Source organism: Plectrocnemia conspersa, unplaced genomic scaffold (assembly GCF_051122295.1).
Source record: "Plectrocnemia conspersa isolate PC_06_02 unplaced genomic scaffold, ASM5112229v1 ptg000013l, whole genome shotgun sequence".
Classification (NCBI taxonomy): Eukaryota; Metazoa; Arthropoda; class Insecta; order Trichoptera; family Polycentropodidae; genus Plectrocnemia; species Plectrocnemia conspersa.
In genome coordinates, this window is record NW_028277177.1 from 24555255 (window position 1) to 24583127 (window position 27873).

General features: G+C 32.0%; 2 protein-coding genes and 1 long non-coding RNA gene across 14 annotated transcripts in view; 2 read left to right on the top strand and 1 right to left on the bottom strand.

The window, feature by feature from the left end:
• zip (myosin heavy chain 10) overlaps positions 1-7586 on the top strand; it is a 68887-nt gene extending 61301 nt beyond the window's left edge. For 8 of the 10 annotated variants that reach the window (XM_088201139.1, XM_088201137.1, XM_088201138.1 and 5 more), the window contains 6 exons: positions 67-195; positions 5645-5770; positions 5841-5960; positions 6027-6359; positions 6423-6586; positions 6659-7586. In XM_088201139.1, coding sequence (XP_088057265.1) covers positions 67-195; positions 5645-5770; positions 5841-5960; positions 6027-6359; positions 6423-6586; positions 6659-6794 — 1008 coding nt within the window. In that variant the 3' untranslated portion in view covers positions 6795-7586. The remainder of the gene's footprint in view (positions 1-66; positions 196-5644; positions 5771-5840; positions 5961-6026; positions 6360-6422; positions 6587-6658) is intronic. The other 2 variants (XM_088201141.1, XM_088201140.1) reach the window with 1 other exon arrangement.
• Positions 7587-7934: 348 nt separating this feature from the next.
• Positions 7935-27873, bottom strand: part of LOC148227667 (suppressor of cytokine signaling 2-like) — a 54237-nt gene continuing 34298 nt past the window's right edge. For 2 of the 3 annotated variants that reach the window (XM_088201145.1, XM_088201144.1), the window contains exon 3: positions 7935-9665. In XM_088201145.1, the coding sequence (XP_088057271.1) occupies positions 8866-9665 (800 nt within the window). In that variant the 3' untranslated portion in view covers positions 7935-8865. Of the gene's footprint in view, positions 9666-12224; positions 13720-27873 lie in introns of those variants that run through there. The other variant, XM_088201143.1, reaches the window with a different exon arrangement.
• Positions 16694-21072, top strand: LOC148227668 (uncharacterized). Its single transcript, XR_015811864.1, has 2 exons — positions 16694-18051; positions 18422-21072. It is a non-coding gene; the product is annotated as an uncharacterized LOC148227668 (long non-coding RNA).

A 27873-nucleotide genomic window follows, 5' to 3' on the forward strand; every position in this document is an offset into this window, starting at 1 on the left:
ATCCTTGACAAGCTCCATTGCCATTTTTTTAACTAGCTGATTATATATAACTTAAATTCATTGTAGATGAAAGAGGATATGTTGAAACAAATTAAAAAACTTCAAGCTCAATTGAAGGACGCCATAAGAGACGCTGAAGAAGCCCATAACGGCCGAGAAGAACTTTCTCAAACCGCCAAGGACGCTGAAAGAAAGGTTTTTATTTTGTCTCTTTTATTTAGGTTTTTGGGAACATTGCGCCTTCAAAGTGACATCAATTTTTTTCTAATCTCGATTGTGAACTTACTGCGTTCATTAAAATTATAAAAAAACTGGTGGACGATACTAGCTATAGATTAGTACATAATACTGGCGAAGTATTATGTACTAATTAGGGATTCCAATCCCGGGCCAAAATTTTGATCCCGGGATTTCGGTATTGCAATTAGTCGATCCCGGGACCAGTCCCGGGGTAATTTTCATGTTATTTTATCAATAAAAATAATTTAAAATGAATAATACAATATATTTTTACATCTGTTTTTTATAACTATAAATTTTTGTTTTCGACCATCGTGGCGCATTGGGGTAACCTGTTAGGCCACGATGGTCTTAATTTAATCTAAAAAATAAATAAATAACGTACAATGTATAAAGTACGTATAATTTTAGTCTTGGACTTAAAATAGAAAATAATATAATAAAAATAAGAAAGGGAAGGTCTTATATATTTATTTGAGAAGAATAAAATGAACTTTTGACAATGTATGTACATACTATGTACATTCATATACACAATTAATTGAAAACATTATTTTGAATAAAACTCACGAAGTAACATCAAAGCATCAAGTGTTTTATCATTTAGCCTTGATCTGATTTTGGTTCCTAAGCAGCCTGCTGCTGAAAAAGCACGTTCAGACTCACAGCCTCAAAGATTCACAGATGACACGTGCAACTCGCGCAAGTTTGTACACGAAATATAACGATGTTGTCAATAATAATTCGATTGTGCTTGATAAATCAACCAATCCGAAAAATTCGGGATTATGTTTTATAATCCCGGGACTCATCGGGTATTGAAAATCGTCCGGGATCCCGGGATCCCGGACGATCCCGGAATCCCTAGTACTAATCTTTAGCTAATCAAAGTACAACTGTCGCTCAAATCTGTTATCTGGCGGAGAAAAGAGTTTTCTCGGAGGCAAAGCTTCTTAGATTGGACATCTGTTTTTTACTGGTAGCTGTGTTTAGACATCTGATTTTTACTGGTCTAGACATTTTTTTCAAGGGAATTAAAATAATATCTTAGAATTATTAAATTATAAATAAAACATATCTTAAATTTTTAATTTATTAGATAAATATCACTGTATAATATAATAAAAGAAGAAATTAAAATAATTATTTTAAATTAACTTTTATAATTTTATAATTTAATGTTAGTATATTTCTTGAATTAATATAAATTTAATTCCATTCAATTATAAAAATCAACCTTTTTAAATTTCAAGAAAGAAGATATACACAAATTATCATTTAAGTTTTAAATTTATACATGCATTGTTTAGTCAGTTTAATGTGAAGAACAATCAATGTTCAGGACATCGGTAGTTCTTCATACAAAATGTTTGAACATTGTTTTTTCCAAAAGTGGTTATATTTTTGTGAGAATGGTGATTTTACGATTTTTTTTCTTAGCAGAACTTTTAGAGAACGCCCTGTATTATCCATTTTGATAATAAATTTCGAAAAAAGTGCACATTGACACTTTTTCATTTAAGGTCTTCAATTATTAAATTTCATAGACATTTTAGAGCAGCATATAATTTCACTAGCGCTTATCAGTTGAATTATATTTTTTCTAGTAGAAATATATATCTACCGGTGAAAATGTATTCGGATATGATTTTATTGAAACAGTGAAATTATATTTATACTAGTGAAAAATACACATTTGCTACAACATATATACCAGCACGATGCACCACCGACAAATAACGAATCCATTATGAACCCTTAAAGTTAATCAATTTCTGTTGTGCAAGGAAGATCAGAATTAGTGATTATTATATAATTATTGAACATCACAGATTGAGTTTTCATAGATTTACCGAATCTTACGGATGAATATTGTGATAAATGATTAAAATAAAATAGCGATAGGTCATGCATAGTGACATTATTGATTGTGGGTTGTAATAATACTTTAATATTAATCTCGTTTCTGGCCGAGTTCTGGCTAATATACATTTGAGAATTGGGGGAGTAGAATATCTCTTCCGGTTCTCGATTTTCTGGCTAATGTAATGATTCAGGGCGAAAACAGCCTATGTGTTATTTTTTAATAAATATTCAGTTGGAATATCTGCATATGATGATTCGAAAATCGGTAAAATTGATAATGATGGTCTGAGTATTCCATTGTATTTGGCACCGATCAACGCATTGTTCACATAGTTCATGTCCGGACTGTTCAGATATGCAATCGCTTTTATAACGCTGACTAAAAAAAATCGTTCTTAGAAAGTCTAAAGTTTTATAAGCTTTTAGAAAGTCTGCTAATACTGTCGGAACAATCTTGAATGATCCCGACATATATTTATCTAATTATATTAAAAAAATTCGGAAGTAATCAATCCATGCCAATTAGGGCCGGCCCTAGGTTATTTGGCGCCCCAAGCAAACACTAAATTTGCTTCCCCCCTATTAATATTTTAATAACTCATTACATGAGCTCAAAAATATAATTCGAATTAAAGTAATCTTATATTATATTTGACACTATACTCTTTTTTGCGATTGTTGATATTTAAGAATTTGTAGTTTTTTGTTGCGATTTTTTACACGTGAAATAATCTAAAGAGTAGTGTGTACCAAAAAACACTCAACAGTCTACGACAGGGCGATGCTCTAGCGTGAAATCTGTTTAACATTGCCCTAGAAAAAGTAATCCGAGATGCCAAACTGGATATAACCGGCAGGGTGCATAATAAATTGATACAAATCTTCGCCTGCGCTGATGACATAGATATAGTGGCGAGATCAAAACAGGCACTAATAGAAGCATTTGACACCATTGAATCATCAGTCAGGAAAATGAGGTTGAAGATCAATGAAACAAAATAAATGTCGGTTGTACCTTGTTTGAGGAGCCAGTATCCGAAAATCTCGAAATGAACAAGTACACTTTTGAGTCTTTGTATTTTCAGTATCTATCTTTATTAAAAACTTATTATGATTTGTCCCTATATGTATAGCACATATTATATTTCGTTCGATAAAAAATAAATATAATTTTTTTGGCCCCTGGCTCCACCTGTTTCTATTTTCATCAGCCGTCAATGATTATCACTATATGGCACAATAAACGTAAGAATAAAGAAGACAAGCGTCAACGACTGATATTTTAGGACGATTATAAAATTAATTTAAAAATTATGTCATATCATTATTAGTTCTCTGTGGGAATATTGTGCTTAGATTCTAATTATTGTGCATGGTTTTATCAATATTTAAGTAAATCAAAGAAACATACTTTTATCAATAGATGTCATTACGTTATCGACCATCTTTGTTTATAAGAATTATTTAAATTATATTTTATGATTAATCATTGTAAGCTCTTCAAATTAGAATAATAACATTATAAACGCATTCGATAGTGAGCCTAGTGTATTTTGTTTATTTATGTACATAGTAACCATTTTCTAACAACATGCGTCTCCATGGAAATTTAAAATAATTAAATTCTTTTTTCTGATTGGTCGGTTGAGGTTGAGGAATGTGGCTATGCAATAATAGGCTTTATGTATATGTAAATAGATACTATTATTCCATAGCAGAGACCGTACAATTATATATAATAAAAAATAAATTATTAGCTCCACTACCTTCTATACTCCTGGTAGATTATGACAAAAAACCCGTACAAAAACGATATTTTGAAGCGCTTTTCTTTCTGAATATGCATTGACACGACTTTTGAGGTGCATAATTTGCAATCCAAGCATAAATTGAAAAAAAAATAGTTTTCCTAATAATTAAAATAATAAAATAATTGTCAGCTACCTTCTCACTCATATGCACTCCTGGTAGTTTTTGACTAAAAACCCATACAAAACCGTTTCGTGTGACAAAATCGAAGTTTGAGGCGATAATTTTTTAGCATATGCTACTTTTGTGATTGCAGGAATTAAGAAAAAACTTTTTTTGCAATAATTAAAACAATAAATTAATTGTCTGCTTCACGGACTGACTAATGAGAGATCCGCTAAGGAACGTGTTGAACGGTGTTCTCCTCTCCATACTGTTAATCTTTCAACAAACCGACTTCGCGGCTTCCACCCTCTTGAATTCGCATCAAATAAAAATAATATATGCATGTTTTTATTGCTTTACAGCGAATCGCTTAGGTTAGCACATCAGCGCGACAAATAAAATCAGATTATATTATTTGATAATTTTAAGTGAATACTACGTCTTTATTTGGTATCACGGCGCCCCACAAATCTAGCGTCCCAGGCGATCACCTGTACTGCCTGCCCCTCGGGCAGACCCTGATGCCAATAAGTAGTTGATCCAAATTTAAAAAGTCTTATCTCAGATTAATTACAATACTGTTACAGTTTTCACTACAATCAAACAAATACATACATATACTTCATCACTATTGTTTATAACCACTGTCTTATGATTGATTATATTTCAAAAGTTATTATTTAGTTTACAGAATAAAATATATTCACAATGTAATAATTTTGTATAATGGAAAAAGCTAGATAATATAATAAAAAAATACACATCTATGTAACTATGCTCTTAAAAAAATTATCGTAGACTTTCGAATGTTGAAAAATATTCGACAATGTTTTGCTTTTTTTTAAAGCGGTTCTATCCCGACATCATGTTTTTTTTAACTTTATTTTTAATTATTGCTAAAGATTCCCATGAGTAATATACTAAATAATATTTTTGTTGATAAATATTTCAAAATTTTTCAATGACGAAGTTTTTGTTTATCATACACCCTATTTCATTGAATTGTAATGGAAATAACCAATGTGTCATTTAAAAATTAGGGTAAAGCGTAAGCTTGTTTTTTCAACATTCATGACACAAAAACATGTGAGAACTCAATTTAATTGGAACGTTTCTTTTAATTTGAATCATGGCGCGAATCACAGAATTGATTACATTTTATTGCACAAACAAATACTCGCAGAATTCAGGCGATATATAACAAATAAAACAAATTTTTAAAATAAATAAAACAGTACCAATTTTAGAAATAAATAATAAATATGGCACTATAACAATAGTGAAAAGCGCTTTAACGTATGGTGGTCGAGCTTTCACTGTTCTGAAGTACCCTAGATAGTTTTAATTATTTACATATATAACTGAAAAAATAATAAATAAAACATAACAAAAAAAATATATTAATTTTATAAAAAAATATTGAGTTTCTGAATTGAAGAACAACAAATCAATACCGCCCTGTGTACTTACACATACCGGTACATCCCTCAGGGCGACTGACCAAACACAAGAGAGGTTTTATTTAACCTCTGTTAATAATTTTAATTTATCAAATGAAAAATATACCTGTTCATAATATTAATATGAAAATGTAGGCTTTATTTCACAACTGTACCATTTACAGGTTAAGAACTTAGAAGCAGAAAATTTACAATTGGCCGAAGAATTAGCCGCAAGCGAAAGAGCGCGTAGAGCTGCCGAAGCCGAGCGTGACGAATTAAATGAAGAAATAATGAACACGAGTACCAAGGTAAAATACAACTTGATCCTAAAACTAGATTATGTTGAAACAGTTTTTAAAAATATTTATGTATATTTAGGGCACTGTTATGGCCGATGAGAAGAAACGCTTGGAAGCTAGGATCACGGCTTTGGAAGAAGATCTCGAAGAGGAGCAAAGCAATAACGAAATTTTGTTAGACAGATCTAGGAAGGGACAGGTATTTACATAGTCGACGATAGTTTTTTTAATTATGCGTATATTAAATATTATTTATGTTTTACAGAACCAAATAGACCAACTCACCGTCGAATTGGCAACGGAAAGAGCGTCAGTACAAAAATTAGATAGTAGTAAATTGGTGTTGGAAAGACAGAATAAGGAATTAAAGATCAAGCTCAACGAATTGGAAACGGCGCAGAGATCAAAAACGAAGGCTGCCATCGCCGCCATGGAGTCTAAGATCAACAATCTGGAAGAGCAGGTCGAGACCGAGAGTCGCGAGCGATTACTCCAACAGAAAGCCAATAGGAAAATGGATAAGAAACTCAAAGAGCTCATATTGCAATTGGAGGACGAGAGGAGACACGCCGATCAATATAAAGAACAACTCGAAAAGGTACGAATTATGAACTGGAACAGACTTCGATATGCTTATGTTTAATTAACGTCGTGTTTACAGACTAATAACCGCATCAAGGTATTAAAGAGACAGTTGGACGAGTCCGAAGAAGAAGTCCAAACCGAAAAGGCGAACAAACGTAAGGTGCAGCGCGAGTTAGAGGATCTTACGGAATCGCACGAGACGCTCTCGCGAGAGCTCGCCAATTTGAAAAACAAGTTAAGGTATTACCTTTTATACTGATTCATAGTTCGAGACTAGAATTTCGGTGGTAATTTTTTTATTTTGTGAATTAGGAGAACCGGCGGCGGCATGTCGCTTTCGACCACGAGACTCACCGGAGCGAAACGAGGATCGATACCGCCCGGCGGAGCCGGCTCGGGAGACGAGTCCCTCGACGAGACTAACGATACGCAGTTGATTGTTGATTAACTCCAAATACCCATTCCTTGATTATAAAAAAACTTATTTATAAACATTAACAACGTCCTTTAACAATTGCGGTTTTAACGAATGACTTCAAGTAATGAGTTAGCGGATATGCTTCCAATATATGCCATTTTTTTTTTATTAATAAAAAAAGGAAAGTTTTCTAATACAATGTATTAGGAATTTATCTTAATCAAATAAAAAAAAGTATTTAATAGTTTATATACGATGATAAAATGTTAAAAAAAAATATGCTGCTTTATTGTTGTTAGGGTTACACACTTTTTGATAATATAGCATTTGACAAGGAAAATATTTAGAGAGTAATCGAAACAATGCAATTATTACACACATGAAATTCCTAAATCAGACTGATTTTTTACATTGTGTATATTTGTAATGAAAATATGAAGAGAATAATGTATGTGTATTGTCATTGCCATTACATGACCTTAACAAATCGATTTTTTTAAGTTATTTGAATATTATATATCATCTTACGGTTAGTGTAAATTTGAAGTATAAATTACAGCCGCTGAAAATATTTGTATTAATATACGTATACTTATTAAATATATATACATATATATGCGTGCGTGTGTATGTGTATTTATATATGTATATATGATATTTTTATATACGTACATGCATACATATACGCGCACTTGGCATTTTACTTATTGTATTTACTTTCTTATTTTAATTAATATTATTTTGTGAAAATCCACGTTTTTTTAAATGTTTTCTTTTAATTTTATAATAAAACATTTTATAAAATAAAATTTTTAAAAATTGTATTTCGTTATTTTTATTCTTCGATTTATCATACTTACTATGTATAGTAATGTTTACTACACATTCATAGAAGAATAATCCTTATCAGTGATAATTATCATGCTGTTCTTTTAAAATCATTTTGTATTTTTGTCACATCGTAATTATCTAGGAAATTAATCTCAAGGAGCTTCAGTAGAATTGCAGTGTGTAATAATTTACACTAAGAGATTGAATCGATTCTCGGAAAATCTAACTCATGACACAAAGTCATATGATGTTTACGCGTAAATTGACTATAAAAGTATCACAATTTCGTTATTGAATTAGCTGAAATTAAAAAGTAAACAAAAACAAATAAAAGCAATGTTTATTTTGTATGTATATTTTTTTATTGAAATAAACTATACTCGATCATTTTGGATTAAACAAAAAATAATCCGATAGATCTATTTTCTTTAGATTTATATGTCAGTAAGTCATATAAAAAGTCACGAAAAAAAATAATAACAAAAGAAAACAATTTTTCTAACTATAGACTAATATCATACAACTACTTAACGATACAAATAAATAATTACAGGAACATTCGGCATCAAGCCATTGCGTTGATGTATGATGACAATATTGTTTAATCATTTATACACTATTTACATTTTTTTGTGACAATTCTTTTTGAAAGAATTTGAAATTTTTCAGTATTAATAACACAAGTGGCGACTGTGCACTATTGCGAGTTACGAATATTCAGATTTTGTACTGACGAATACAAAGAACGAAAGCGGGCTATACAACAAAAAAAATACGATGCGAGATCACAAGAGCAACTATTGGAAAAATACTCGATATGCGTTATGTTACGTTCGTTTCAAGCAAACGCACTTGTCTTTTAAGAACGGTTAAAATTTGACCGAAAAATATCTATATATTTACAAATACAATAATAACACTGGCGATTAAATAAAGATGCATTATTGAAAAAATATATCTTCAAACTATTTACATGAGCCACTTTTGTCTAATACAGATTTGATACAAAATATGGTATTCATATATAGTTGCGAACTATATATGCGATTATATACAAATACGTTCAATATATTATATCTCTTGGGTATGTAAAGGTACCCATGTTAATATTAATTTACAAAATTACTACAATTTATACAATTAAAAAAGCATCCTCAAAATTCACACACATTGGAACTCATGTCGTTTTAAAAAGAAAAGACACCAAAACTGTCGCGTACAAAACTTAAGTACAACACCGAGGCTGGATTTTTGATATTGGCGGATGGGGTCAGCAAGTGTACGGATATTCTTCGAGGTAATTTTGTAAAGGCAACGGCAGTCCTAGCTGTCTTATGGGAGACAGCAGCGGCAGAGCGGGCGGCGACGCGTCCCTCAACCCTCGCCACACGGCGAGGCGAGCCGCGTGTCCGAGTTTGGGGGGCGCGAGTAATAAAGGTTTTCTAACTTCGACCGGGGAGTGCGGATCGCCTCCCGCGTCCACCCACACGTGCCCTCTAGTACTGGCCCACTTTCCGTTCTCTTTCTTATTCTCCTTGTCTCTATAACACGTCACTTTCACATAATGCTCGATGAGTTTCACTACGCAGTCGAACAGGGGCATGGAAGCCGCCAGCGCCGGCTGAGAGTCTAAGCGGAACTGTCCGGAGTTGTAATGTATCCGAACGGACGTCGGTCCGTTCATAGTCTGAACACTTAACGAATACAAAAATTTGTGATCACTAGAGTCTCTTATGAGAAACGTGCCGGGGGCGGTGTCTTTCAGAGCTATCTGACTGGCCTGCCACGTCAGGTCCTGGTAGTACCAGCCGGATATTCTGAGACGAGCGTCCGTTTTCACCAACAGGTTCAAGTCTTGCTCCGGCGGCGAGGTCGACTGGAAGAATATCGGCTGCTGAGGCACTAGGGTGGGCGACGGCGTCGGGGGCCACACGAGTCCGCCCCCCGAGAGGGCGAGGCCGTCCCGACAGCTGCCGCCGGTCCCGCCGGCGCACACTCCCAGCGAGAACGTGTGCTGGCACTTGGGACAGTTCGTCGAAACGCTCAGCATCATTCCGCCTCTTCCATTAGCTGAAACAAACAAAGGTACAAAATTAGTATTTTTTGTCACTCGTGACGTAGACAAAACAGTGATTCACGGGCTACGCTTATAAATAGAAGGGAAGACTGAAATATACTATGTTTATGCGACATATCATTATCTCGGTAGACGGAAACGTTGATTAACGGCGCTGGGAAGAGATTTGGAGTTAATCCAAATGGAACGGATACATATCTGGATACATATCTATTAAAATATTGCTATATCAGGAAATTGGAACTTTATTATAATCTGATTGTTTCATACCTTAAATAATTTTATGATGCAATTCAAATTGAATTTATTACTCATAAGATAAACATACGCTTAAATTATATAAATAAAATAAGCTCTTCATAAGGAAAACGACGAAGAATAATCAAAATACACCAAAAACCAAAATAGATAGGAATCATAATGTGCCAAATCTGAGAATAGTATGGCACACACGCGCATGCCATATTTTTCACCATATATTTTCCTTTGCAAAACCAGTTTTTCGACTGATTTATACATTTTTACGATTTATGAAATTTTATCGATCGATTTAGCTCTATTTACAAAGTAAAGGGATATGGTGCGCGAATTACTGCGAATCGCCAGTCACGATCGCTAGAATCGATTCCATCTATTCGATATCAATTCCGAGAATGGGGCATTAATAATTAATGTACACAATTTTCGTTCTATTGCAACGCGTAAACATTAAAAAACATATACATTTAGTATAAATAGTTGTAAGGCAAACTTCCGAGAAAGTCTCTTTGCAGGATGCGAATGTAAGAGCTCTGCATTTTTTCTTCATCGAAATGAAATACAAATAATAGACTGGATTTAATAATTGCTCACGAGAGCATCTCATTTGCGCAATGGAAATATGAGGACGCTCAGCGAAATTAATATCATTTCATTCACTAGTAGTGAAATAATAAATATTTTAACCCTTTGAGTCCGTATCTGTTTTTTTACTGACATCTGAATATTTAAATCACGTCTTAAAATTAATAATATTAAAAATAAAACGTATTTTAAATATAACAAAAGAATGAATTGATAAGTTATTTTCGCCAAAATATAATTTGAATCCGTTCTTTTTTATATATTCAATGATCATTAAATTATTTAATTAAATATATTCATCTAAAATGGGCAGCACTTATTAAAAAAAAAACAACGGACTACAATGGTTTTAAACTTGACTATTTAATTTATCAATTATTTTTGTCCATATATGTCTTTATAATATATTGATAGTGCAGTATCTGATTTTATAAAGTACAACATTATTTTCTGCATTTGACACACCTTTTTCGTCAGGCGTTAGCAATACAGTTAGCAAAATGGTATTATTTAGATCGAAGTCTTTATGAAAGATATTTACAAAAGCAAGTAGCAAGTTTTAGCGTAAGAGTGGTAGATATTTTCAATGTCGGCGCGTTCAAAAATACACTCTCGTTGTTCGCGTGCTAAAATAAAATTTCCCTCGGCCTTTCGCGCATTTCCGCGAATTCCGCCGGGGCGCCCGTTATATCATCAGATCGCATATTTTTGGATTTTTTGTCCGTCATCGTTTGCTCCCCCTTGCAGATTTTAATCCGCACGGTTCCGCGAAGGTAAGCTATTATTCGCCGCTCTACCGAGAAGCCCAAGAAAACGACAAAAAAATATATAAAAGCCAACACAAAAGCTCGTCGCCGGAGAGTGCGAATATCGAGTATTATCGAAGAACGGACTGTTCACGAGAGAGAGAGAGAGAGATTCAAACGCGCGATAAACGCTGCAACTTAATTTTAAATTAATATATTCAGTTATTTCACGCGACGCATGACTTATCGCTTATAAGTAATATCGGCCTTGAAAATAATGCGAAGGTAATGTGACAAATTGGAACTCGAGAAAGTTGAGTAAACTGACGAAAATAGTAATTCGTTTATCAATGACGGCCGTAAAAACCACATGAATTAATAAAAATCAGTCATGCGGTTGTTTTATACGTAAACATATGTATATAAATATAACAGTTGATATTTTAAGGCATATTTACATCGCCGCTTAGAAATGAACAGGGGCAAATATCGGCGTTTATTATTTAATTAAATAGCTCGCCGTCATGACGACCCTTAGACCAATATTTAATTGAAACGGAAGTTTCAAATAAAGCATCTAACGTTTATGAGCGTTCGATCGATTTGTAATTGAAAAATTAGTTGTTAAAATTAGCGATACACAATCGACTATCCGCCTTCGAATCGAAGGGTTCTGAGAATTGCGAACGGGTTTCGGTCGGACTGGTTTCTTCCAAGAAACGCCGCGGAATTGTGAAGGCATAAGGCAAAAAATATATTCATCCATAAGATAGATAGACCGAGCGAGTGAGCAGCAGCAACACGTGGATTTGGAACGTAACCGACACTTTCACAAAAATGGAGAAGCACACACCGTAGCACAACACTCGATCGATTCGTTTATATGACATTTCGAAGAATCGAACTATACGCACGAACGCATTAACGCACGCACACTCAGTTAACGAACACTTGGATTATTACCGTCGATCTTGGGCCGTATGTGCACCGTGCACTGCTTCTTGGGCTCGAACTGCCTCGGCTTGAACATGGGGCAGTAAGCAGCGGTGCTCGCGTCCGGCGAATGCATCTCGATTGCGGTCGGCGACGCGGCCGTCGCATCACAGGTATCGCGCGATAGGAGACGGGCGTTGCGCTCGAACGTCTCGGCCCGACTGAACGTCAACGGGCACATGACGACCGGCAAGCGCTCCGTCGCGCGACTGGGGGGGCCCTTCCCAGAAGCGTATTATCGTCGCTTTCGAGCCGATTCCCCAGAACGGTCGATGCGATGGTGTGAGTGGGTACGATGCATGCGAGTGTTCGCGCCTATGAAAGGATGTTTTATTGTTTTTATGGTCAACTATTGTCGCGAATGGGTTATAGATTATAGGCAATATAGCCATTTACAAACAGGTATTGTTGTACTGATTTTTTTAAACTTCAACCCTTTTTGTGATTATTCAAATGATAAATTGGGTCACACATTCACATACTTTTATCTAGCCGTCATTTATTTTTTAAACAAAATTCCTATCACACATCTAGATGGAAAGGACGATATTTAAAGGGGGCAGATTTGCCCCCGTTGAATTTGGCCAGAAAAATGCATATCATTTAATTTTTTTTATGAAAGTTTCAAAAATATACATAGGTTCAATAGCATACAGACTGGATCATAACAATAATAAGTTATCCGTAAGTATGGTAAAAAATCAAGGAAAAATACATAAAACCTTTTAAAAGTTTAAAAAAGAAAGGAGAAATACATATATGAAATATAATGTCAATTAATGAAATACTATGAATCTTAATGAAGTCGAAAAAGCCCCCTTTCCTGAAAAAAAGCAGAAATAAAATTAAAAAAAAAACAGTCTCGAATCTATCCCGGAAAAATGCAATTTCAGTGAAATCATATCGGAATACATTTTCACCGGTAGATATATATTTTTACCAGTGAAAATATAATTTATCTGGCAGGTGCTAGTAAAATTATATGATTTCAACTTTTACATATGTAGCCATAATTTATTTACTTTTGGACTTCTTCAGTGAAATTATATTTTCACTGTAGAAGTCCAAATACATTTTCACTAGTAGATATATATTTCTACAAGCAAAAATATAATTCAACTAGTGGATTTATATGTTGCTCTAAAATGTCTGAGACTCAATTTGACAGTTGCGAAACGTTTCATATTTATTGTTTAAATCAAATGTAATCTAATGAAAGTGCTAAAACTAATTATAGTTTTAGAGCTTTCATTAGGTCAAGTCAAAAATACAAGCTAAGCTTACTCATCTCTCAGGGGAAAATAAGTGGAAGAAGAAGTAAAGACATAAATCGCATCTCGCATAATGCTCCATAGTTTATCTGCATTTGGATATTACAATGTTTTAAAAATATAAAAGCTATCCTTACTGATATTACCACGACTATATAATATGAAGATATTCGTCAAAGTGTATTCAAACCGAATTTTGGTCAATAGGAGAGCACAAAAAACAAGTATCACTCTCCTATTGGGAAAAATTCGGTTTAGATGTGCTTTCATTCGATTCTCACTTAATATTGCTATAAAAAGTCCTAATATGAACGCTAGATAACCGAATGCGACGACGACGGCACAATTTAATTACTTTTGACATGGATTCTAAATTTGGCCAAAAATATGCATGGCATCGACTTAAATACTATGAATCCTAATGATGTCCCTAATTCTAAGCCAGAAATTCTCGGGTTAACCCTCAAAGAAAATCTAAAAAAAAAAATCTCGAATCTAACCAGAAAATATTTTTAAAATACGTAATTTCAGTGAAATCATATCGGAATACATTTTTAAGGGAATATATTTTATCTGGCAGGTGTTAATAAAATTATAATATTAAATATAAAGTGTGTGTTTTTTTTTCGAAATATAAACACTTTTTCAAGCGACAGCCAATTTGACAGTTTACAGCTGATTTGTACTCAGTTTAGTTTGCCATTTCACCACGAATAGACTTACGCCAGAACAACGCTTGCAAATTGTGCAAATTTATTTCGAAAACCGTAGTTCAGTTCGCGAAACCTACTGTGTGCTATGTTCATTTTACGGTCGACATAAACGTCCATCTGAACAAGTAATTCAAATAACCATGGATCGTTTTCGCACCACGCATACTCTAATTGATAATACGCATCCGCAGAGACGTCGTACAGTGCGCACCGAAGAGTCTGCTGTGGAGCGTAGTATTGCAGAGGACCCGAATGAGTCGATTCGCCATCGTGCACAGAAAAAAAGTGGTCGAAAATTGGACTTACAGATTGCGCTTTATTCGAGCCAGCCGCAGCGCCCATGTGCCCAAAATCATATTTCAACACTAATGGCATTAAATTATCTTTTCAATAAAGCCAATACCATGACCATCACTACGATTTATATGTGTTTTATTTCATTTTGAAGTTCTGTACCTCTAAAGAACACTCTTTACATACATTTACATGCATATCATTATTTATTTATATGAGATGTACAAACGATACAATGAATGTGTATTTATTAATGAAGTTATATTTTCAGTAGTGAAGAGCAAATATATTTTCACTGGTAGATATATATTTCTACTAGCGAAAATATAATTTAACTGATAGGCGCTAGTGAAATTATATGCTGTTCTAAACCAAACCTAACCTATACCCTATTTGCATTAAGCAATTTCATCATTATTCATAATTGACAAAGAGTTTACGCCCTTGTTTTTTAAAGGATATACGATCGTAATACTTATCATTATTCCGATTGATTGATAAATAATATATAAAAAATACAGTAATGATTTTAATTTCTATAAATTTGTTCAAAATATAATGATAAGATATCGAACGTATATCTGTATCGCGTGCTTTAGAACTAATATTAGGGGGGCGTAAACCCAAACTTGTCATCTCTCAATTATGAATAATGTAGAAATGGATAGCTCTCGAACTGACTGTGTTAACTAAAATAGGGTATAGAGCATTAATTGTCACATTTCAAGATAAAATCACATTTTTTCACAAACTTCATTTGGGTTTAGACTCACATTTTACTCGAATTAAAATATTCGAAAACAATTTAAATTCCACATTCGCAAGAAAGATAGTGCTACAATTATTTTTTAGCATCAGTTAGTGTAGCAGATGCGAAATATAAAAAAAGTGAGGCACAGTGTTAATATGACTGTGGATCTAACGAGAACGAACGTGTGTTTTTAATGCACAAAATGAAAATCCTTGTGCTAATTTTAGTCGATGTGCTTCTATCTCGTACGATCCTTAACGATAAAATAAGTTAGTGAATATGCAGTTTGCCAATTAATATTTTTTATCTTCTTATGCAAATTCGATAAAGAACCTTGTGGTAGAATGCAGCAATAATTGGTTGCTAATAAACGATACATTAATGTTTACAGTGAAAACAGAAAATTCTTTAATATTAATCACTAGTGTATGGGTATAGAATTCCTAAAGAAACACCTGAAAGGATGGATGATATTATAGTTTGATGCATAGCTAAAGGCTGCTTCAAAGCATTAGTACCAATATATGTATAGGATTATGTGACAGATGTATTTTACTATTTATTAAAACCATTTTTTTACTATTTATTTCATTTCTTTTACACAGCAAATTAATGAAACAAGAGCCAAAAGGAGTTATATGAACAATGTGGCATAGCTAGGATAATTTAAACTCTGTTGTATCCTAAATCGATTGAAAAATAAATCTTTGCAAATTTCTAAAAAAAATTGGCTTGTTCAAAAAAAATTTTATAATTTATTATTTTTTTTAACACTTTATATGTATTTATTTTTAAGAAAATTTCTCTGTGTCGTAGAAAACTTTCTATATAAAAAATATGATTTCTGTTTGAAAACTGCATATTTGCTGAAGGAAATCTAAATAAAATACTAAACTGTTAAGTGAAAATTATGATAAATATTTTCCATGTGTTGAAATGTTAAATAATTGTATGTATTAAACGCCGAAATATAGCAGACGATGCAGTCTAGATTAAAGTAATCTAATTTCTTATCTAGATACATAATTTAAATCTAATAAAAATAAGTAAACTTAAGCATGCAAAATTTAATGAATGACTATGCATTAGCTATATCGTAAAACACAAAATGTATTAGCTATATCGTAAATCGACTTAACAGACAATTTCTATGAAGTCATATATATGTACCTACTATTATAATGTAAAAACGCAATAAAATGACGAAACCATATCTGAGAAAACGTAAAAAATCGATATGCAAGATATATTGTATAATACGTACTATAATACTAAAATACTTTAACTAGTGAATTTTATCATTAATTATATTTTAAAAAAAAGACAGGAAAACTATAATGCAATACATATTATGCACATAGTTAATTCATTAACCCTTTGGTGTTACGGTGTATCTTATGTATGCATCTGTTTTTATTTTTGGATGTGTCAAACGCGAGGTCAGATACTCTGACTTGAAAAAATATACACACACGTCGGTTCAAGGAGATTCAAAAACTTATAAATAAGATAAACACAACAGAACAGTTTCGTATGGGAGCGATATTTATCGTGCAGAGAGAGGTTCGCCCACGCGAAAATTTTGAAATGCGTTGGACGCAGTTCGCGGAAGAGGCCTTCGGTAATAAATAGAGGTTGGTTGCCAATCAAACTTTCTAGACGAGACACCTTTTCCGATATATAAATAAAAAAACGAACAGATTCCGAGAAATGTATGCTAAATTTAGAACGAACGGTATGTGCGATTGATAATTTGGAACATTGCTCAATGTATTAAATCAAAAACGGTCATCTCCTTATGTTTTAGAATAATATATTAATGTACATCTAATCACAAAGCGATTTAATTAGAATTTAATAAAAAAGTAAATTCTTGGGATACGATGTTTCTTTTAACAGAGTCACTTTAAGATCACTTTAAGTACGCGCCCCGCCCCACCAATTTACTCTAAAGTACAAGATGCGGATATTCGTTCGATATACTCATCATTACTCCTTTCTATATTTTAAACAAATTTAGAGAAATTTGAAATGTTACTATATATATTTTTTTTATGTTGAAATAGTGATATTGTTACTATATATATGTTTTATGTTGGAATAACGATGAAGCAGTTAGAACGTATATGACAAATTTGCACCGAAAAAAATACCGTTCTGAAATTCGAGATAAGCCTCAAAGTGACTGTTAAATGAAACAAACTATAGGTAAAGTGTTTTCTGTTGAATTTTACACCGGATTTAATAGGACTCGAATACTAAACCAAATTTAACATAAATAATTAATACAGATTAGCTCTATATACATACTACATATATAATTTGGGCAGGGGCGTCATTTCAGATTTTTCCAGAGAGAGACAAAAGTTGGCTAGTCAGTGGTCGTTATTTTAATAATTCGATTTCATTAAGATTCATAGTATTTCATTAAACGACATGGAGTTTTCTGGAAAAATTCAAGGATGACCTGTTTAGAATCCACGTCAAAAGCAATTAAATTGTGCCGTCACTATCACAGTGGAAACGCTCGGTTATCTAACGTTCGTATTAAGACTTTTTATAACAATATTACGACTTAAAGTGAGTCAATTGAAGCATATATAAACCGAATTTTAACCAATAGGAGAACGCAAAAAAAACAATTATCACTTCTCAGCAGTCAGCAGTTTACGTCAAAAGCAATAAAATCGTGTTGACGCCGTTGCAGTGGGAACGCTTGGTAACGAGCATTCATATTAATACTATTTATAGCAATATAACGACGTACAGTGAGTCAATTCAAGCATATCTAAACCGAATTTTGACAAATAGGAGAGCGCAAAATCCCTTCTCATAAGTCAAAAATCTACACCAAAAGCAATACAATTGTGTCGTCCACCGCTCTCTTATTACCAAAATCTTATCTTATTGCGCTCTCCTATTGACCAAAATTCGGTTTGAATATACTTTGACCAATACCCTCATATTAGAAGTCGTAGTCATATTGGGCGAAAATCAATTGGTCCGTTGAATCCAACTTTGAGATAACTTTAAATTAATATTTATAATTACAAAAAAATATTAAAAATTTCATTTATTCAAAAAATTCTGAAAAATATTTTTTAAAATTATCATACTTTTTTGGGACCCCTGGTGTAGTACACGTGCGTCAAAGAATCGAAAAGAGTATCTATTATAGTGACGGAAGCGTTATGGTCTGAGGTAGCAGTAGGGATAGGAAACATGTACATTTGCGAGGGTAGTATGAATAGTAACATTTATATATTTCAATGTTGGAATCCATTTTGATCGATTCCTACTGGAAAATATTTCTAACCACAGACTACGCTACTATCCGACTCCAGCAAGAAAACACTCCATGCCATACTTCGATAAAATGCAGAGCTTAGTTTGCGTCAAAGGGTTTGATACTTTTAGGGTGGCCTACAGTCACCAAACCTAAGTCCTATAGATAATTTATGGGCATTATTAAAGATTGCCCAACACAATTGCAAATCTAAAATTGAGTTGGGCAATTGCAGATGGAATATAAAAAATTGTCCCCGTTTTGTCTGTGGGTTTTAACACCACACACGGTCGGATTTGTCCGGCGGACAAATCCGGCGGGCAGATCTGTGCGTGTGTGGCTAGCTATTAGTTGACATATACCAAAAAGGGTTGCAGCTGTAATTAAAGCTAAGGGTGAGCATACTAAATATTAAAAACAAGTTTAAAATAAACACTTTAAACAATCTTAATCGGTTTTGTATTTATATTTTTAAGATTTTTTAAGATATACCATTATTGGGGTGCCTAATAATTTTGGCCAAGGTTGTATATCTGTCAAATATGCTATGTAGCATTTATATTTCTTTAAGTTTTCTCGTAATGAATCATCTTTGTTTTCCAAAAATTGTACAACTGTTTTGTTGTTAATTGTTGTTAATGGGAAATTTGCAAATTTGCGGATAACGTATACGCACCATAATATGAAAAAGGCCCCGTTTTGTCCTTCCAGGGCTCCCGATTAACATAGTTTCATACTTTACAACTCTTAATCCGTTTGGCTCAAAATTAGAGTGACGTCAAGCGACTAGTTACACGCGAGTTATAAACTTACAATATTTAGTTTAAAAACTTCAGTAATTATTTTCAATCGTCATTCCACCAGATCTCAGATTATTGACGTATGCGATATAGTTCTATACTATAATCCAGATCGTTGCAAATAGAAAATTCAACGTCGTATTTACTCTTCTCGGAACTTGTCCCACATACATTCTCAAGCCAATACGTTCCAAAGAAGCTTCCAATCCGACGTATTTTATTATATATGTGTCGCATATGCACGTACGTACGCGAATCTGACGCGCGTATGTGTGCTGTGCGCTTCATAAATAAAATCGAAAGAAAAAAATCTCTCGACTCGTGCACACAATTCGCAGAAATCCTCGGGGAGTCTGACAGCGCAAAAACGTTGCATAAATCAAGGCGAACTTTCAAAAATCGCGCTCGTTAAAAAGTTGAACGAGTTATGGGCTTTATGGCTGAAGATTATTGACTGCATTAAAAAAAAAATCTCCAACCCCATAATAAAAAAGTAGTGTTTTACAGCATGCAGAATTATAGCCCGCTACATATTATTTATAGACTCGATTCAGGAAAAAAGTCTTATAGTACGCTATGTATTTCAAGGCTGCGCTCTGCGTCTATTTTAAAATCTGCTTATACGAATGCATTATGCATTACTTTATTTTACGCTTTAAAGGTCATTGTTTCGGTGTGAGATCATTGCGGCTGCTGTGTAATTCTCGGAATGCGAACATTTAAATAGATCCGCAAAAGTAGCTAGTGCTTATTAAAAATAACTGTTGTACAAATAAAACAACATGTATTAAAATTATAATTAAAATATGCTTCGCTTCATATAAAAAATAAATATTGAGAATGCAATGTATCAATTAGTATTAGACGAAACTGGTTATTATTGAAATACGCGTTCAATATAAGATTTGTGCTTTCTCTTTTCTTCTTTTCCGCAAATTTGTTTGATAGATTATGTAATATACATAATATTGTTTCTACATGCGTGAATGTTTATCTTCAAATGTAAACAATAATCAAGGAAAAATAGTCACAGCGAAATATCATATCTCTCAAAAGGTGTTAAATATTAAATAAAATCCACAAAACTCACTTCCTAAAAATAACGATAAAAGTCCTTGTGAAATGTTTACTATAATTCGCTTTGTATCGCTCTTTTTTATTATAAAATAAATAAAATAAATTTAAGAGAAAAACATTGTTTGTTTTTTATAACCTTTTGGAAAAAATAACATTCCAAGAATCTTTATCTATATAACCCCCAGGTATTTTCGTGAAAATGGCCACGTACATACAAGAGTAGTTGGTTTTTTAAATGAAATTTTAATTAAAGAATATTTTCTTGTACATCTACAATTTTTGTTAAGGAATTGAACACGTACTGCCATGGTGCTCACCGGTGCCCGGCAAAGTTTGGTGACAGATAGGTTATAAATTCAAAAAAATCGCTTCAATAGTTAGAGACTTATACCACTCGTCTATCGTGATTGAACACCAAGTAACAAATTATTTTTTGCCATATCTATAAAGCTCACCTCAAACCCTACTCGAAACCTTTCGCGATAAAGCTGAGAATGGTCGAAGAGTTTCATTGAAGACACGTAAAATAAAAAAAATCAAATTGTGGCATTGGTTAGCTTCAAATTTATAATAACATATAATTATTTTTAAATTAAACGATCATAAAAATTTAAAAAACTGCCAATATATTGTATTGTGCAAAAGTCTTGGCCACCCAATCCTTCATAATATAATTTAACTCTTTGAATGCGTCGCTCAATTGATTTTTTATCTCTTTACGCAAAAATCAGTACAAAATGTTTTTAAAAAAAACTTTTTTTGGTGAATAAACATAAAATATCATTTTAATTTTTTAAAAAAAAATCAAAACATTTAAACATAGTATCAGGGTAAAATTTGCATTTTTAAAAAAAAAAAAAAAAAAAAACAATTTTAATATTTATTTTGTATTAACGCGTCCAAAGGGTTAAGTTCAACTTAATGAGTTTTTTTATATGTGTAAAGATTTTATGTTTTCGTATACATATGTAGTTATGTAACGCCTGAGTGAAAACAATAAGCAGATCTTTGATGCCTTTCACTTTTGAAGTGTCTTTGAATTCAAATCTAATGAAATTAGATGTTACGGCTTATTTTTTATTAATTTATTTAGCTAATATAGCCTATTGTTTGCAACTAAATATAATAAAAACATACGTATAAAATATAACATAAACAGAACATAAAAAAAATACTTTAATATTGTAATTTATTTCTTAATGCAAGAAGATGTTTCTTTATTTCATTGAGGAGACCCGCTACAACAAATACATACAAATTCACACCTCCATACAATATTCCCCTGGCCGTACTCATTTCCTTATACCTATCTATCTTTAAATTATCTCTATTTCTAGTCTTTATTTATTATTAAATACTCTGGTGACATATTATTTTCTAACTTATATATAAATACTAAAATATTCATCTTCAATATTTCTTGAATATCTAACCATTCCAATCTTTCAATCCTACTAAATATTTTTATTTATAACTACTCTTATTGCTCTATTTTGATTTTTTTGCAACGTTTATCTAATTTATTAAGCGTATATAATATTGTTGCACAATAATTAAATTGAGCCAATATAATACTATTGTGGGTTATTTTTTGGTATTAATAATTAACATCCTAAATAATATACTATTCCTACTATTTTTTGATTATGTAATTACAATGTTCCTTAAAATTTTTTTATCTAAAATTACTCCTAAATATCTATAATTTTTTTATATTATTATTTAACATATATTTATAATTAATAATCATACATTTTGTTAACCATCTTTCTATTAAACTAAATTCGTTATTTAAGTTATCTACAACTTTTTAAACATAAAAGGTGGCGGAACTTATTTCTTGTCAAGCATTTTACTAAAGAAAATTATAAAAAATATCATTTTAATTTTATTTAAAGCAGATTTTCCTATGCGAAGAAGCGCATAAAACAATAAAAAAAATAATATGAGAGATTTATTTATTTCAAACTTTATTGATACGAGAGTATTGGTAAAAGTGTATTCAAATCGAATTTTGGTCAATAGGAGGGCGCAAAACAATTATCACTTCTCAGAAGTCAAAAATTCATGTCAAAAGCTATAATAAAACTATACAAAAGCGTTCACACTGCGACGGCACGATTTAATTGCTTTTGACGTGGACTTTGAACCATACATTCCATAGCACAGGCACAGGCACTGTACAAAAAAGCTCTGATTATACCTATGCAATAAATTAGTCATCTGCAAACACATGTATTTTACATTATTTTATACTTATTAATATTATATATATTATGAACAACAATCGCCTGTGGTACACCGTGAGATATTTTCTCTTTGGAATAAGCATAATTTATTTTAACTATTTTATATAATTATCATAACATATTTATGCTTATTCGCTGACTATAAAAAATACTGTACTTCTACCAAAGGTCTCATTTCACATATTAGCCCTCAAGCACTAAACAATGCATTGATTTTTGGGCTTCTTTTAGAAGTGAAAAGATCAACAAATAATTATTTATTAATAACACAAAAGTTAAAAATATTAAGAACTGCAGTAAGACACAATATGGATAATATAATGAAGCAGCATCTGTAGAATAGTAGTTTATAAAGTGGGGTACGCCTACCCCGGAGGATACGCGGACTGACACTTGGAGGTATGCCAAATGATAACTACACGATCGTAAAAATCAAATAAACGATAAATTGACAGCTGTGATGCATATGATACTCGAAAGAGTTGACAGAAAATATTTTAGATAAATTTGGAATAATTTCCAATGTATGTATGTATGCGATCAAAATAGTTCGGTGACCACTGCTGTAAAAGATAAAAATAAAAGTGGAAAATCTGAAATAAGATCGAATAGTTTTTCAGTATTTGGACGGTAATATATTTTTAAATTTTACTCATAAATTGTCATTTTATACAGATAAATTTTAAGATATTTTTCTCATAAACTATTAATTACTAATATATGTGTGGGTGTGTTTGTTAATTTAGTGCGAAATGTTTCAACTCATAAACAGCAATTTTAATTTAAAAAAAGTATTCAGAATATTTTTTTACGAGCTACCACATAAATTTACTTTTATAACTTTTCCAGCTGCATTTTTTTGTATAACTAATAAAAAAAACTAGTGAATCATTTTTTATACTTAACTAATCCCTAGGGAGGTGCTTAAGCGATAATCCGACATTGGCTTTCAGTATTCCCATTATACGGTCGAGATATTTCAGTACGGACATACGGACTACGATAAAGTATAATATTAGATATTTCTGATGAATTTGATTGATTATAGATGTAATAGGATTATTTTTTTAATAAAATTTAAGCAAAATACATATATTTTTTTAAAAAAAATGTTAGTCAAACCAATTCAGGTACAAAGTCGATCGCTTATTGGAATTAATGATAGAACTCAAATTGTATAGAACTCCAATCACTCTTCCGAAACATTTTCTCTTTAAAAAAATGTCAGCGTCGAATACAAACAGAGCGATTCCACGCAAACTTATCGAACCGATCCGTGGAAAAAGCGGATTAACGATAAATTGCAAATTATTTGTTCTGCAACGAAACCAAAATCCGCAGTGCACTTTTCTATGTTTGAATCGATGCAGATTGCACTTGAATTTAATGAGAAAGGTCGTTCGTGTTTTAACCGCATACATATACATTTAAACCGCATACATAAAATATGCTAAACAGTGTGGTAGTATTGGCTGTAGTGTGGTGGAACTACGCCTTGAAAAAATCAATAATGTGAACGTACTCTACGATATTATATTTCGTATGAAAAACGATATAGAAAAGTTTAATTATCGTTATCGACTTCAACGAGGACGGTCGTTAATTGTGTTGCACTTAACGCGACAATTGTTCGATCGTATCGGATGACATTGGATTTGCTGCGAAGTAAAAATAATATTTAATTGTAGTACCTATATGTATAAATAAGTATTAATTAAAAACAGTAAAATATCGATTTAAATTATATTGAAGTAAAATAGCAAAATAGAGGGTTAGTGCGATTGCCTAATAAAATGTTATTAATGTTATATCTTCACAACTGACAATTGCCGTTTACACAACCTTCAAGTGTCCAACCTTTGTATTGCTGAGGTTATCCTAGCCTTTTCACTCTCATAAATTTTGAAATATATGAGTCCTGCTTTATTAAATTGCAGACATTTCATAGCTAGCTGACGACGTCATCCAGCAGTTTTTAATTTATCGGGCTTTTATGGAGTCGTTTGAATACATTACGGTCCGTTCACGCATTTACGCGTGATAGCGAAACTTGGCGTTTAGTCAGTTTAAATTTTCCTCGTTTATACAGTTGTTAAATTAGAAATCCATAGTAATATCGGTAAAAATAGCGATCATATTTCTATATAATGTAATATCAAAATGCAGACAAACTATGGAGCAATATGTAAGATGCGATGCACTTATTTTACCCTGAGAGATGACTTGGTTTAGTGTATTTTGGACTTGACCTAATAAAAGTTCTAAAACTATAATTAGCTTTAGAATTTTCATTAGGTTAGGTTTGGGTTTAAACAGCATATGGACGTTTCGCAATTCTCAAATTGAATTTCATAGACATTTTAAAGCAGCATATTAGCGCCTATTAATTAAATTATATTTTCGCTAGTAGAATGAACCTAAAATCTCTACTAGTGAAAATGTATTTGGACAAATATAATTTAACCAAAAAATACACATCCACTGTAACATTTCTCCATCGGATGTAAATAAATAATGATAATTATGTAAATATATATTACTAAATATAGAAAAGTTGAAATCGTATAATTGTAGTAGCACATGCCAGATAATTTATATTTTCACCGGTAAAAATATATATCTACTGGTGAAAATGTATTCCGATATGATTTTACTGAAATGACACGTTTTAAAAAATATTTTCGGGACAGATTCGAGACTGTTTTTTCTAGATTTTCTTTTAGGAATAACCACATGAAACTAAATGTATTGTTTATTTATTTTGCCGCATTAAATCAGTTGTCAAATTACTGATAATACAATTTATAAATATAATTCAGCTGGTGCTGTTGGGTTTTCGTTATTTTTTGCTTCTTCCGTAGGTATTCGATCTGAAAATTCAGATCAAATACCTAAATTTACTGCTACTAATTTATATTCAATTGAATATTTCCTCTAATGTCTAATATTATTAAAACGTTCAAAAAGCAAACAAATTTTAACACAAACTACAATCTGTCCCTTTGAATGATAATGTTTATTGTGAAAGTACTACCTAGAAAGTGGGTGCTTTAGAAGGCAATGTTTCGCTCCTTTTATTTATTGTATGTATAAAAAGGGCTGAAGGAACTTATACCTGAAATACATCAGTCCATACATCTCAAAAACTGTAATTTATTTCAGATTCGGGCCCCGGGAATTTGTCCCCTCACCCTTCCCTTCTCGGCAGGCCTGCATATGCATCCATTAGCTATTTATCATTTTTAATGGATCAGACACGTTTTTATTAAGTTTTACTAACGATTTTATAGCTGCATTGAAAACAATAAATACCATAGTAGTGAGATGCTTTTAAAAAATGAAACGTTAAAAATAGTAAACAGATAACAAGAGCTATTAACTTCATTGCATTGAACCCTCATTCAGCTTCTGTGAAATAACAATAAAAGGTTAAAAATAGAAAATTGATAACAAGATCTATTTACTATTTTTAACGTTTTATTGTTAATTTCACAGAAGCCGAATGAGGGTTCAATTCAATAAAGTAAACAGATCTTGTTATGTATTTACTATTTTTAAGGTTTTATTGTTAATTTCACAGAAGTTGAATGACGATTCAATGCAATGAATAAATGTATTTAGCTTGAATGAAATTCTTTACTAACATAGACAAGTCAAATAATGATGATATTATTCTAATGGAAAATCCAATCTGTTCCGCGTATTAAATCTTGATTTAGACAAGGACATAGTCATGTAAGTGATGTACACATCTTGAAAAAAAAACACTATGCTAATTGTTGGAGTAGATTTAATAAATAATTTAAAGCAAATAAATGTCTGCAATAATTAAATACCTGATTTAGTTGTTTTATCAAAATGGTAAAGGAATCTTATCTCTATACAACTCGAGTGGTAATAATAGACTGATGTGTGCCGAATGGTTTTGAGTTCAAATGAAAACCATTCATACCATACATAACCATGTATAAACATTTTTTTATTATACATAATACTAGTCAGTTTTTAGCGCTTGTCTCTATTTTACAAAACAGCGATTTATACATTTCATTTTAAAAATCCTGCTGTGTATAAAACAGATTTCTAGGGATTGCAATAAACCACAGGCAACCGGCGAGTCAACGACTTTTAAAATTCTAGAAATTCACCACAAGTATTTAATAATAATTTAAAAAAAACTACTTGTATGCGCAGAAGCAACAAAAACAATGGACTAATTCCAGGAAGCGATCCGGTACTTGAAGCTTTTCTAGCAAAATGTTTTTTCCACCTTTATGCCCATTGGATCTAAAATATATATAAATATAGTTAAAATCGCAAATAACAAATCCGTAACTAATCTTAGGGTCTGTATAGATAGCGATAATCGAGTGCGACAAGCAAATTTCTGGGTAAAAATGAAATACGTTCGTTATCGAAGAGCTTCGAGAATTTAGGATTTAGTGAGGTACTTCAGAAATACAACGATTTTTAGGTAGCCAAGTTTTTCATTTTTTTCGCTGCATTCCACCTTCATCTGCTCCAAATTATCTTATTATTTTCTGGTAAAAGAACTGGATCATATTAATCAGGAATTTATGGATTATATGAGAGTGAAAAACTTACTTTTTTTTCTGTCGTTTTTGTAGTTAAGATACATTGATTGTGCATTTAACAATATAATATATATATATACAAATAAAAAACTGTCTGAAAAAGCTTACGTCATTTAAAATTTATGAAAATTAACTAGGCTTTTGTATATTAAAATTAATTACTCTTACTCGAACATTTGTTATTGATAGGTAAATGTTTATGCATTCTCTTGCAATTATTTACAATTATATTTTAATTAGCTGGCGCCAGTGACTTAGCAACTCAACAAAAATATATACTATTTCCTAGAAAAACCATATCACTCGAGAGTTTATCTGAATTCTCGGTATAACATAACATAAACCGATATGTTTTCGTGTCGTTATTAATTTACGGTGAGTTTCGATGTTGAAACTATCACGTAGCAAAGATATTCGAATAAAACTATTTTAGAACAGACACGTGCGAACGATAAGATTATGCTATCCAATGTAATGAATGCCATGTGCACGATAACGTAATGTCAGTGACGTATTACGTTATTTTTTGCGTAAATGACATGCTAGGAGACTATTCGGCGGCACTACATTAACCGCAAAAGGC